Here is a 14,534-nt window from a genome sequence, read left to right as displayed (position 1 = left end):
AGGCATTATATTTCCAGAAAATCAAGTTATCCTCTCTTCTTCTATTCTTCTCTGTATGATTAGGTATGATTGGGCCATATGCGTTTTATTGTCTTTCTTTTTTTAAAGGTTTTATTTATGTATTCATGAGAGAGGCAGAGAGAGGCAGACACAGGCAGAGGGAGAAACAGGGTCCCTGTAGGGAGCCCGATAGGGGATTCGATCCCAGGACTCTGAGACCATGCCCTGAGCTGAAGGCAGACGCTCAACCACTAAGCCACCGAGGCATCCCTGCCTTTTATTATCTTAACATATCCTCATTTTTAAAATCTTTATTATAATTTAGCTAACTATCAAATTGAGCAGTACATTGAAATATGAGGTATGTTTTTTGATGATACAAAACTTCTACTTTGGAATGACATTAACATATACTTGCTCAAATAAATGATCTTTTCTAACCTCACTGAATCACTAGTCAGATAAAACAGTATCAGTGACTGTGTTACAAGTACAATATACCAGTGAGTTTTTATTTGTTCTTGTTTTGACTGTGACATCCACTAACTTATCCTTGACATTCTGTATAACAATTGTTGTTTAAGAGATTATGATAGAAGGGAGAAAGGCTGTGAGTTGCAGGTTGGCAAGAATGACTAGGTATGGAAAGAAGACAAGAAAGATTTTATAAATTTCAAGATACAAGGTCCTCTCACTAAAATTATTAACAAAAGAGATTTTACTGGTGAATAAGCTGTTCCCTGAATTTAAGATACTTTTAAGGCTTGATCCTTTGGGCTCTATGAAGACCATTTAGTGTAATGGAACAGGTCATCAAGACTGGTTCCGCTTACCAGGCTTTCACTCGAATTGGGTTTCATTACAACAGTTCTGTTAATTGTTTCCTAAAGATATAGGAAGCTCATTCATCAGTGCATGATTAAGAAAGAGTCCCTGCATTTCATGGAAGTGAAATTCTGATAACTATAGTTCTTGTGTAAGAATGGTCACTTATTAATTTAAGTAAAATTCTAGGCATTTTTTTTTTTTTTTTTTTTAGATTTTGTTTATTCATGAGAGACACTGAGAGAGAGGCAGAGACATAGGCAGAAGGAGAAGCAGGCTCCTCCCAGGGAGCCTGATGTGAGGCTTGATCCCCGGACCAGGATCACGCCCTGAGCCAAAGGCAGACGCTCAACCACTGAGCCACCCAGGCGTCCCAAAATTATAGGCATTTCTTAAAGGCATCAATATTCTAAAAAGTTAAATTGCTGCTACATGCAGTATTATTTTTAAAAAGAGGCACCAAAAATCTGACATTAGCATTCATTGGCTTCTCAAGACTTTAGGGAAGCTATAACTTTATAACAAGACTGTGTCTCTGTTGTTTAAACGACAGCTTGTTTAGATAGAATATCCTCAGTGTATTTTCTCTTACCCTCGGTATTTCATAGTAATCCACTGTTTCTTGACATTTATTGTTAGTGTAGAGAAGTCTGAGAACAATCTTGCTCTCAATCCCTTATATGAAAGTGACACTGTTTCCTGCCTGGTTATCTGAAAAATTCTTTGTTTACTCTTCAAATTTAGTAATTTAAACCAGGATTTGTTTTAGTGTTGATAGTATTTTTATAAACTCATCCATGAAACAGAGTGTTCCTTCAGTCTTGAGATTCAGTTCCTTTTTCCTTTCCTGGAGTATTTCCCGAATTCTATTTCTGAATAATTTTTCTGTTCCGTGTGTTGGCATCTGAATTTGAAGTACAATTTTTATGTTGGATTCCTAGTCATCTGTATTTATCATGTACACTGCAATTGATTTACCCTTTTATTTTTTCTTAGCTATCCATTTAGTTGTTTAAGCCTTATCTATGCCATCGATTTGCTTTTCAATCCTGTTGATGCTATTTTCTGTCATTTCTAGTTATTTATTAGTTGTAGTAATTATATTGGTACTTGTTTTTTTTCTTAGCTCTATTATCTCACCTCATTCTCTTTAAAAACTCATCATTAAATTCTATTATTAAATTTATATTCTTAAAGGGTGCCTGGGTGGTTCGGTCGATGAGCATCCCAACTCCTGGTTTTGGTTCAGTTTTTCTATGTGTCCTATATTTGTTACTTTTTTATGGCATCCTAGTGTTTCTCCTTCAACTTACTTTCATTCTGTTTGTTTATCTCTGTTCTTCGTGAGAGAGTCTTCCCTCAGACGTCAGGTGGGCCTTGGCTAACTGTTCATATTTGAGTTTATTTGGCACTAAAAAGCTGACTTGTAGTTCTGAGAGCTTAAAAGAAACCAGCCAAGTAGAGGATGATGTTTCTATTCTTAAGTCTTTTCAGTTGGGCGGATGCGATTTGCCAGAGCAAAATTTTCCAGTCTCCTATCGTGAAAAAGTGCAAGCCTTTTGAGAATCTGGCAGCAAAGAAAGATGGGGGATTCAATCTTCAATATGTAAAACTTTCACTTAATTTTCAGGATAGCACCTCTCCCTTCAACACTGTCTAGTGTCCCCCAGTTCACAGTGTCCTTGTTTTATCCTATCCAGAAAATAAGGTTTAGGTCTTCCACCAGAGTGGGGGAAGGGGTGGCACTGGAGAGAGGACCAGAAAAGATCGGTGGGGGTGGGGGTGGATATCTTACCATTTCTTACGCAGACCTTCATCCAATTCTTCCATGTCAGTTCCACCTTCCAGAGCTTACCTCATGTCACCTTTGGAGGTTTAGTTAGGTGCATTGGCTTGCTTTGTTCACTGAAGGTGATTTACTGTGCCAAGGGAATATCATCACGAGTTCACACATTTTAATACTATTGCCTCATTTCACCCCCAAAATTACATGGCCAGATAGACAAATGTAGTATCCTAACAAAGGTTTCCGATGGAGAAAATATTTTTAAATTGCATATAGCTCCGTTCTCTCTTCCTAAGCCTTTCCTTTTTTTGGTATTTAACTGAATGCCTTGTCATATTCTTGTCTCTGTTCTAAACTTTTTTTTTTTTTTTTTTTTGTTCTAAACTTTCTTTCAAGAGTGTACTGACAATTAAATTTGTGAGATACTTGTATTTCATCATTTGATTAGCTTCTTTGACTTTGGTAAGCAATACACAAATATGTATTTATGACAAATAAAACTGTTCTTACATGTTGGTTTCTGGAAATAGTTCTAACATTTTATTGTTGACTTACACAAGTGTGTTGTATATGTTTCTTTGGTAAGAGAAAACATCTGTTAGCTTGGAGCTTTCCTTTGAAGAGATATTTTCAAATACTTTGACCTCAAATCAGAACTAATTTTTGGTTTTAGAAGAAGTAAAGCAAAATCCCAAAGGCTATTCCTTATACATATTTTCATCACTTTGTACCTCTAGACTGAGTTTTTTTAGTACAATTTACTTCTAAAAAACAGGGTGGTATTAAGGGTTTTGTTCACTTTTTAAAGCTATATGTTAGGATTATGTATTTTGAAATTCATCTGAATGCAGCTGGGTGCATTAAACAGTTCTTTAAAACATGAAGACCAAAACCTGAAATCACTGGAGAAAAATACATTTCTAGAAAGTGGTAATTATGTATTACAACAGTAGCAGTTCAAAGCAGATTATCCCAGTCTCTCTTCTCTATTTGTTAACTATAGTACCACTTTGAAGAAAATGAATTTTGTTGAACTCTCTAGGGGAGAGTTGGCCCTGTACAGCTTCAGATATGTTCACCAAAGAGTGAACAGCTATAAAAAAGCAAAGGCAAATGCAGATAATAAATATAAGAAAAAAATGAAAAGAAAAAATTTCCTATAGAAATGGAGGAAAATTGTTTAGCCTTAGCAGTTTTTACAAATCAGTGCTCTGTAGTGTGAAATTCAACTCTCATCACCAGATCCACTTAACATGCCCCGCGTTTAGTATGACTACATTGGCTGACCTTTCGCCTTTGAATTCCAATACCTGACTCACAAGCCACAGTGCAAAGATACATTGCTTCTCTTTTCCTCCCCTCTTTGCATTCTGCTGTAGTTCCACTCTGTTACACCAGTAATATAAACTTATTCAGGGACATCTGAAAAAATTCACAAAGAGGTCATCTTTGCCATGTGTTGACTATAAAACCAACCAGTGCGGAGATGTTCCTATACAAGTTATTTGGATTACCAGTTATTTATTTAGCCTCCTACAATGCATATTTATTCTCTTTTCTGTTTTACTTTATTGTTTGATACATGTTCTGTCATTCTCTGCAGAGGCCTAACAGTAGGAGAAAGGGAACTACAATTCATTGAACCTAGTATATGTATTTAGCTTTGACTTAAATATGTTTATGTAATCCTCACAACCAGGTAGAGAAAGATGATGTGATTCCTGTTCTCTAGATGCAGAATCTGAAGAAGGATTTTCTCAAATCACTCAGCTTAAAAAGTGGCCATTCCAGGATTTAAACTTATTTTGTCTGGTCCCAAAACCTAAGGTTTTCTGTTAAACACACAGGACCCACATTTTGCCTTTCTTTCCCTGGTCAAATCTAATTTCAAGGCTGCAAGGGCGCTTTTGTACTTGGGACATAAGCAGTAGTTCTGAGACCTTATTTAAGCAGGGAGTTCCTCGGTTTTCATATTGTGACAGAGACATTGGATTGACTTGCTTTCACGAATCACTGCAAAGAAATGTACCTTTTCCATTTAAGATCAAGGCTATACACATTTTTATAATAATTTTTTAGAAATCAAACTGAAGATAAATTCTTTAAAATTCAGCATTTCGGAGCACCTGGCAGGCTCAGTTGGTAGAACATATGACTCTTGACCTTGGGATCATGAGTTAGAACTCCACATTGAGGGCAGAGTTTACTTAAAAAAAACAAAAACAAAAACAAACATAAAACAGACCTTTAAAAATAAATAAATAAAATTCCATGTTTCATCTTGTGTTTCTATTGGCTTGTTTTTATGTATATCTATTTCCTATTGAGGTAATCAAGGGAACAGGAACTTTATTCTGAACTATCTGGGTGTGTTGTTAAATGTTGCATAAATGACAGTCTGTAAGTGGCAAACTTTTACAAGGATGAATTCTTTCTTCGCCCTTTAGATTTGGCATCTCTCTTTTTATGGCTCTTATTTGTAGACGAGACACATCCATTCCCCACCCTCCTCAAAGATTTTCTGTCATGCCTTTCAAATCACAGAAGAGAAGACAACTCTGCCGGTCTCTGCTGTGATGCTGTTCTTTATGTAACCTCCAAAGTGAAAGAGAGGGCGGTACAGGGTAGGCAAAGAAAGCATACAGTTCCTGTAGTGAAAATAATGCAGCTTTCTTAGAAAAAAATCAATCCTAATTCCAAAATGGAAATTCATTTTCTTGTCCTTTGAGGTTAAGTTTTAAATCAACCCATATTATGAATTACTTTAGTTATCTGATCACCTTCCTTAAGACTTGAAGTTTGATTGTACCTTAAGCCCAAAGCTGAAGTGCCAGCTGAGGAAGAATTGGGAATTGTATGTAGGGTTTCTTGAAGTTGCTGTGATAAAGAGAAAAGGACAAACTTACTTAGTCTTTTTTGCCCAATACCTAGAGGTAGCCAGGAAATCCTCTCCTTGGTTGGCTTAGGAATAGACCCATTGTGAAGAGGGACCCATTGTGAGATCTGCTCTTTCAGTCTAACCATCCCAACCCACATGAGGCTATGCCAGCCATCTTTCCTTCTGCCCAACGTTCCCATACTGCTCAGATTTTAGAAGAAATTCAAGTGACAAATGCCTTCCACCACTGCTTGGATAGTCTTAAGTTTAAGTGTCATATGCACTGTAAAATTATAAGGCTCTGAAGGAGTAAAATGGACTATTCCTTCATTGAAATGCCTCTGAATATAATTGAAATATAAAAGGACTTCATGTTAAACAGTGTTATGAGTGATTATTTTAAGAATCTTATAAAAATTATAAAATGGCTCTCCATGTTTATTTCTCAAAAGCAGATATATATTAGCAAAAAGGAAATTATAAAAGCAGCATATTAAACTGAAAAAAAACTTTTACATTTAATTTTGGTGTAGAAATTTTACCTTCCAGTTTTTTAGACTTTCATTATAATGAAAATTTACTCAGGAGAAATTTATAACATTACAGGAAAGTGGAGAATGGGAAATTGGAATTATATGGATCATTCACCTGAGTATAAGTCAAAATATAATTGCTATTAAAGAACCAAAATGTGGATAAATTTTATTTTAGTAGAAGGGCCATCATGATCATAATGCCAGGTTGGTTCTAGATTATCTGTTCTGGTTTGTTGTTGTTCTGTGTGTTTTTAACAATAAAAATAAATACACTATTTCTAATTTGTTTAGTTTTTAATTAGGCTCACTTGAGACCACCTTTGGGAAACCATGATACTGGCTGTTGGTGCCTGTTGGCATCAGCTTTCATAAAGTCAGGAAGCAAAATACTGAAATTATCATAAAACTAAAGTCATTATTCTCCAGTTTTTAAAGTATGTCACCAAAGCATGACCCAAAAGTGAGAACAGGAAAAAAAAAAAGTGAGAACCGAATATCTATAGTCTAGTAGTATATGATTTCTATGCCCTATATATATTGTAGATATTTCTTGTTTAGACTCAACAAGGAGACACAGAAAAATGACTCTGTAATAGGGAAGAGCAAGTCATTGACCCATGGCTAGTAATCACAAAAATATGTGTCTGTCGCTCTCTTGCCCTACTCTATGGCTCAGGTTCTGGAATCAGCTCTACTTTAAATGGGTTGCTGGCATCATACTTAGGTGAGCCCTAAAGGGAGCTTTCCCATTAAAAGACATGAATCATGGGGTCCGTAGTATGTTGAATATTTTTATTGATGAACTTGAAGAGAACATGTTAATATAGAAATTTCATCCATGATGGAGTTGACCAATTGAATATAGAATGTGTTCTAATAGGATATGGGCTTTATTTTCCTTGTTTTTCCTACAGGATAATGAAGTGGTTTAAAAAGACAAACAAGAACATTTTTTTCCTTCTAGAGGAGACATGCTTTTGGCTAGTTATCCCTAGTTGTTGCAAATTCATTCTTTGTGTTAAAAAGTTTTATTTTCTATATTCCAGACGATTTATAGAAATTAGCCACAGTTTATTTAACAAAGAAGACACACACAAACAAAGCAATAGTTTTTTTTTTGTTGTTCTTTTTTTCTTTTCGGAAAGAATTCAGTTGCTTACTTTTCTTAAAAACATCTTTCCCATTTCATTGAGGCAGATTTGGAAGTCAAACCAGAAACTTCAGGCTGTACTACGATGGAAAGCACTTCGTTGGGGAGAAGCGCTTTGAGTCCATCCACGATCTGGTGACTGATGGATTGATTACTCTCTATATTGAAACCAAGGCAGCAGAATACATTGCCAAGATGACGATAAACCCAATTTATGAGCACATAGGATACACAACCTTAAACAGAGAGCCAGCATACCAAAAACATATGCCAGTCCTGAAAGAGACACATGATGAGAGAGATTCTACAGGCCAGGATGGGGTGTCAGAGAAAAGGGTAAGCTACCATGAAACCACACTTGATCTTCTTCTGTTCGGGGTCTGTATGAAAAAGCCATGACTGCCAGAAGAGGCTGGCTTCATAGAGCTTTGAAAAAGATGTGCATTTTCCTTGATGTCTGGTTTCGTTGGTGCTGAGCTTTGCATATATCTAAACCTGGTTCAGTTATGTCAGGTAAATGCTTGTGTTCCCTATTATTTCCTATTTCATCAGTTTCATGGTTTAAAACTATGCTGAAAAAAATGCTCCCTAATTAAAAAAAAAAGTTCAGGGCTTTGGGTTAGAACCATAACTGTGGTCAAGAAAATATAGCTATATCCCATCAGAAATTGAGGGGGTCATGTAATCTATCAAAACTGCCTTTTCATTCCCTTTATAAATAGTTCTATTCTTTAGCAAAATGATAGATATCCACACTTTAAAATACATAGGATTAAATTTAGTCTATCAATAACTATTACACTATTTTGAGAATCAGTCAGTCCTGAGTAGCAGGAGCGTTTGTCTCCTGCTGGACTCTTATGAAGTAATTGAATCAGAAGATTTATTTTAATTATAAAAGACAACTTAAGTTTTTCATTTGGCATATTTTATAACATATTTAGTTAACATTAGAAGTTTCAAATCCTTAGCATTGATATTATTTTACTTTGAAAATTGTCCCTACTTGCCTCCTTATCCCCAAGAAAATGAGTCAAAGAATTTCCTGATGTTTTATTGTGTAGGATGTAGGTAGGAGAATTTTATGTATTCTAACTAGAATTGTGTTGATCCATTCTTATATTTTTGAAACTCTCCAGTTGCCATGTTAAAGAAATGCAGTATTACATAGTGCTTTGAGCTTGGATTGTGTCATCAAATAGATTTGTGTGCAAATTCTGCCATTTTACCTGTTGTGTGAGCTTACTTCACGTCACTTAATTTCTCTGTGCTTTGATGTTCTTATTTGCAAAATGGTAGTAATCAAGTTGTGAGAATTGATTTAAGGAGATAGTATGTGTTAGATAATCGAACAGTGATTGGCACATAGTAAGCACTCGAGTTTGGTGGTAATGTTACTTTAACAGCCATATTACCTCAAGGTGTAGTATCCTAAAATACTTCTAGTTGTCTTAAAGTTTTTAGGTACAGAATGGAAACCTAAGATGTTCATTGTCTAGCCTGAATTTTAGTTTTTGGCAAATCTAATTCAAAGTGGCACTTTGTGGGTACAGAGAAACCAACTTTTGAAATTACAGATTACAGAAAATGGTTTTCATATTTGTTAGGAACTCAGATCTTTTTTGGAAGTAACTAGAATTTAGAATCCTAAAAGCATGCTATATTTAATATTGTTCTTTTCACTCTCTAATTCCCATTTTCTCACTTTTGGTTATTTTCCATTCATGGCATCTTTCAGTAATGCTTGCATTTAAGTATCTCTAATACTGAAAATATGTTTTATGCAACTATGATAAACTGTTCTAAGTTAACATTTGTGAAATATTTTTATAGTGTGTGCATGTGGGGTTTTTTAGAGTTTATCGGCCTAATGATAACCTTTGTTAATGTGTTCTGGATATCCTTTTCAACATCAAGAGACTTCCGCTAACAACACTTAGCTATTTCTCATTGGACTGGTCGTTTAAACTCATAGGATCTTGGTTGTCCGTCCTACAAAGTGAAAATAGTATTCACAAAGGAAAGACACTGAGATAGATAATGCCTAAAGGACCCTTTTAGCTCTAGGATCCAGGATTCCCCGTGTATTCTGGCAACATTACATGTTAGATTGCCTGGATTGTCTTGTGCTGATGGCCAGTGATAGCCACATAGAGTGAAATAGCTGGCATTGGGAACTAGTTCTCTCCAGCAGTACATAATTAAGAATCATTTAAAAAATTACTCTTTGCTTTAAACTGCATGCATCTTAAATCTAGTTGGCTTAAAATCTACTCACTCAAAAATAGATTTATTTTATTTATAGGTGTCATCCAACAGGACAGGGATGATGACCTGTTCAAGAGGTGAAACATTGATTCCCTGTCACAGTTGATGACATTTGTAAGTAAAGACAATCGTGTTTAATTGATTTAAAATATCTCTTGCCACTAGTATGGTTTAGTAAATATTTTACTGGGTCCTGAATAGCTAAAGCCCATTTGTCCATGAGGGGCTTGCCTTTTCTTCAGAGGCAAAAAGTGTTGATTTTGCAGGAGTTAGTACACTGTCATAGAAAGGTTTCTGGTATTGGAATTAAGAGCTAGATTCCAGTTTCTACAATAGGAATTGATTTTATGTGTCACTTTGGGCGAATTGCTTTACTTTTCTGAGACTGTATTTCCCCACTTTTAGCAAGAGAGCTTTAGACTAGATGATCTCCAAGATGTGGTTCTTGTTCTAGTCTGTGATCCTTCAAGGAGTGTAGGTGTACAAGAAAGAGAGAACACAGTACTAGAAACAGCACCATACTTGGGCCTTGAAAGGGGAGATCTATTTTTAGCTTATCTACCAATTGATTGTATCACTTTGGGACAATCTCCTAACCAGTCTGGACTGCAGATTCTTCATAGATAAGGGGTTTTCTATAAGACAGTACTTTTACAAGATTTTCATTATAAATACTTGCTGCAAAAAGGGCTTTGTGCTCAAATAGGTTTGATTAAAAATAAAGTTGTTTTTTTTTTTAACTTACCTGTTCCTTTTCTGTGGGCTTCTCAGTTTTGCTAATAACCTAGTATGTATTATGACTCTCCTAGAGTGTTCCCAAACTCATCTGGATCGCCCTGCCACTGTTCAGAAAATTATTTAGGAAAATAGTGTTTTCATGAAATCCACTTGGGGAAATTCTGAACCAGATGATCTCTTAAGATCTTTTCTTGTTCTAAAAATCGAAGGATAAAAATTCCGTGTGGATTTTTTTTTTTTTTTCTTCAGTACTTAAGGTGTAAGTTGAGCATCTGAGCTTTGTGGATGGTTGTCAGAATTGTTTTATGGCCAGGAAGTTTTTTGCCAAAGGAAATGAGACCTGAAGGTTCTTAGCTGTCTCTAGGAAATTTTGTGGCCTGCTGTGAGGGGAAAAAATTTATTTTGAGAGACATCTATGTCATTTTTTTCATTAACTGTTTAAGTTGCTTCTCCAGCTTGAAATATCAGAAATTTAAAATTATTTTTTAAAAACATTGAGAGAAATTTAATCATGAAGTTGTAGCATGTTGAAAAGCTGGACTTCCTTCTCTTGTAAAATGGCTTAACTTCAGCATCCAGACTGGCCATGAGCCCAGCTTTTATTAGTGGCTTTTTCAAAATTTATCTTGGAACTGTATTTGAATAGTTTCTTTTTCCAAGTTGTCAGTATAGTATGCTCGCTTCAACAGATACTGGACCAATGGCTGAATGCAACAGTTTTTATGATGATTTTATACTTATTAATAATATAATTTTAAATTCTCCAAAGCCATGCTTTTAAAAATGGCTCATAATGTTAATAATATAAACTGTCAAATATGTAATTTGCATTTCAGAAACTATGCTATGAGTCAGAACTCTGAATCTGGCAAGAACTTCTTTACTTTTAGATTTAGTCTTTTAAGCCCAAAACTTTCTCACATATAACAATGACCTGTGATGACAAGGGTGTGAAAAATCCATTTATTGGTTTTATGGAACTTTACTAGGCCAAATAACCTTTATGTGTCTGTGTGTATATGTATTTTTCTTCTCCTGGAAGTTTGAGATGGTTGCAGTGTTTTGCATACTGTCATAATAATTTATTCTTAAGGAATTTCTTTTATGTTTAAATTCCACTTTTTAAAGACTTCTTTGGAGAGCACCAGACTGCATATGTATTGAAAGGCCTTGTAAAATATGAGGTTGAAATGTAATCAGGGCCTTGCCAAAAAACTGCCATACCTACTGGAATTCTCTGGGTACCTCTATGAAGTGATAAGAGTCTATGTCCCTGGGAATGGTGAAAGGAGCACAGGAGGTCCTGTCTGCTAATTTTCTTAATTCTCCCACAAAGCAACCTTTCTAAAAGTCTTTACTTTGCTTTATATTTATAAAATATAAATATATACATTATTTATGTATTATTTGTATCCATATAATCCTAATGTAGAAATCAGCAGAGAACCATACTTCAATTTCATCATTACAAAAGTAACAATATAAAAAACTGTTTGAATTCTTGATTCTCTGCTTTCCCACTTTGTAAGACCCATCTTTTCCCCCTTCCTTATTCCTCCCTAACCTGTGCTCCTCTTGTTCATCTCCTTTCTAACCCTACCTTATCAACATCCATCGCTCTCTTCCTAGTCAAATTTACATGCTCATGTTTCCCCTGTGGCTTGTTAAGGTTTGGATCGGTCATTCCAGGGGTGAACAGGCCCTTGGAGAACTGCCAGATGTGCCCAGGGTCACCTATTTATATTAAAAAGCCAGTTTAATAATTTATGAGGGAGACTACAGTTACTGTGCAGAACTTTCATAGTGGGTTTGTCCTCTGTTAATATCCTTCTTAAGACTCAAGTAGAGTAATGGGGTTCCTGGGTGGCACAGGCAGTTGAGAATCCAAGTCTTGGTTTTGCCTCAGGTCATGAGTGCAGGGTCACTGGATTGAGCTCAGCATGCAGTCTGCTTGGGTTTCTCTTGCCCTCTCCCTCTACCCCAACCCCCTGTGCACGCACTTTCTCAAATAAATAAATCTTAAAAACAAAAACAAAAAAAAGAAAGAAAGAAATCAAGTAGAGTTTTTAAAAAATCCTACATAGTCAGTATATAAGTATATATTAGTCTGTGTGGTCTTGAGCAAATCCTAAATCTCTCTGGGTCTCAGTTCACCTCAATGTCTAAAAGTGCTTCCATATAACGCCACCACTTGGCTGGCATTATATGACTGTTGTCCTCTACTTTGCACACATAATGAACTTAAAAAGAGAACAGTTTAAAATAAAATTTATAAAATAAGAATCATGTAGTGTTATATTGTACCTAATCAAAAATAAAATTAAATGCCTATATTTTGTATTTAGCCTATGGTTAAATAACATAAGGATATTTTTTTAAATAAATAGTTTTATATCACTGTTTTAAAAAAATAAAAAAGGATGTTTTCATTGCTTGAAGTGTCCTCCAGGTCCACAAGATAACATCAGATGGTTCCTAATCCCTTCATCTGATAGTGAAGTTTCTCTTGTAGTAATGCTGTGATACTTCTAATTGTGTCTAATCTGGAGGCCTATGTCCTCATTTCTTTTCATCTCCATGAACTAACTCCTCTCCCATCAAAATTAATTGTGTTTAATTCAACATTTATTGCGTGCCACCTGTTTGTAAGGAAATAACCTAGGCTCTGGAAGGGATGAAAGATGTACAACATATAAGCCCTGTCTCAAAGAACTTACATGTTAATGTGTTCATTGTTTCTACCTTATTTAATTAGCACTTAGGTATATTGATAGCAAGAAGCAACCTGCCTATATAATCTGTATAGTATTACAGTTCAGTAAGTATTAAATTGGATTTACTCTGATTTGAGTTTGCTTCTCTAAAAGCCCAGCAGATCACAGAAAACACTTTTATAGACAAACACTAGTTTTTCAGAATTATGAATCAGAAATCAATATGACATTCCATCATTTCACTACAGTTTCAAGTCTGAAGTCCCTTAGTATTGTTTCACTTCTGTTTCAGCACCTTGGATTTTATATACACAGTTGTTGATTAAACAAATGAACAAACTAGTATATTTTATGAATTCAGCCAAATCCAAGGCCCTGATAGAATCAGTCCTGAGACAGAAAAGAGGGTAATTCAAGTTGATTTCCTACTTTATATTTTTTCTTTTAGGAACTCAGAATATTCCTAATTCCACAGATAAAGCATCTGAGGTACAAAAAAATTGTTTTTATGACATGAAATAGTTTGTGAAAGGTGGTGGCTAGATGTACCTTTTCAGGAATATGTACAAAGAAGCCAAGATGGTAGAGTGGCATCTCCCCATAGTTATCAGTCATGGGTTGGGGACAATCTAGACCCCACCAGAGAATCTAATAATGATTAAAGAAAACTGACATGGGGCCCAGAAATTTTTTTGTATGAATCTCATCTATTCTTCCATTTTATCACTCACAGAAAGGATTAGTAACTCAAGCCATTAGGGAAAACCAGATGGAAAGATGAAAACGGAAGATAAACATCAATTCCTCAGCTCCAAAAACCAGGCCAACAGAAGACCAAATTGTAGTTTACCAAGCCAGCTGCAGTTTTGGAAGATTTGTATATATGAGCCAATTAAACAAATAAAATCTTAAATTACTGGCTTGAGGGTTGGAAGAGGAAGCTATTAGAAATTCTTTCACAATTGCTATTTCAGAGTCTAGCGTTTTGGTGGGGGAATAGTCATTGATGGCTCATCCAGTTAACTTTGTGAAACAGAAGTCAGCTCTGGTGGCTTTAGCAATCTGGGGTCCAAAACAAGTTGAGACTATCAAGCAATAATCTGGGTTTCCTGTGTTGCCCACAAACCAGTTCTATGGGCAATTCTTAAATTAAACTTTCTAATTTTAATAAATCCTTACATTATACCTCATGCTAAATGATTTGGATCTGTAGTGTTCATCTTCTGCTTTTTGCTCCATCATATTTCCCTTTATATTTGGAGTCCTTTTTCTTTCTCTGATATTTAGACCTCTGGGAGACTGGCAAATCATAGCTATGCCCTGAACCTTTCCTTAGTCAAGTTAGGAGAACGTAAGTGTTTTTATATGGCTTTATAAGTTAGTCCTTAACTCTTCTTGGGTCTCCTCTGAGTTATCACACATGGTCAAAAATGCCCAAACCTGGGCATTATATTGCAAAAATAGATGCTTTCAGTAAGAAATTCTAGGCATCAATAATGGCAACTGATCATGCTCTTGTTTATATGTCTTTTTAAGTGTGCTGTTAACATTAGTTCTTTGTTTCATTCAGTAATTCAGATGAATCAGCTGTTATCCTCTATTTCCTTAGCTTCTAAAACCATTCCATGAAAATTCACTA

The 14,534-nt window shown here is 35.4% G+C and overlaps 1 protein-coding gene across 9 annotated transcripts in view; it reads left to right on the top strand.

Annotated features, from left to right (window-relative positions):
- CHN1 (chimerin 1) overlaps positions 1–14,534 on the top strand; it is a 205,298-nt gene that overhangs the window by 116,035 nt on the left and 74,729 nt on the right. For 8 of the 9 annotated variants that reach the window (XM_038584899.1, XM_038584896.1, XM_038584898.1 and 5 more), the window contains one exon: positions 7,223–7,511. In XM_038584899.1, coding sequence (XP_038440827.1) covers positions 7,223–7,511 — 289 coding nt within the window. Of the gene's footprint in view, positions 1–7,222; positions 7,512–9,533; positions 9,558–14,534 lie in introns of those variants that run through there. The other variant, XM_038584903.1, reaches the window with a different exon arrangement.

Source organism: Canis lupus, chromosome 36, assembly GCF_011100685.1.
Source record: "Canis lupus familiaris isolate Mischka breed German Shepherd chromosome 36, alternate assembly UU_Cfam_GSD_1.0, whole genome shotgun sequence".
In the NCBI taxonomy this organism is placed as follows: domain Eukaryota; kingdom Metazoa; phylum Chordata; class Mammalia; order Carnivora; family Canidae; genus Canis; species Canis lupus.
Note: the sequence above shows the minus strand (reverse complement) of the source record. Positions and strands in the feature narration are given on the sequence as shown.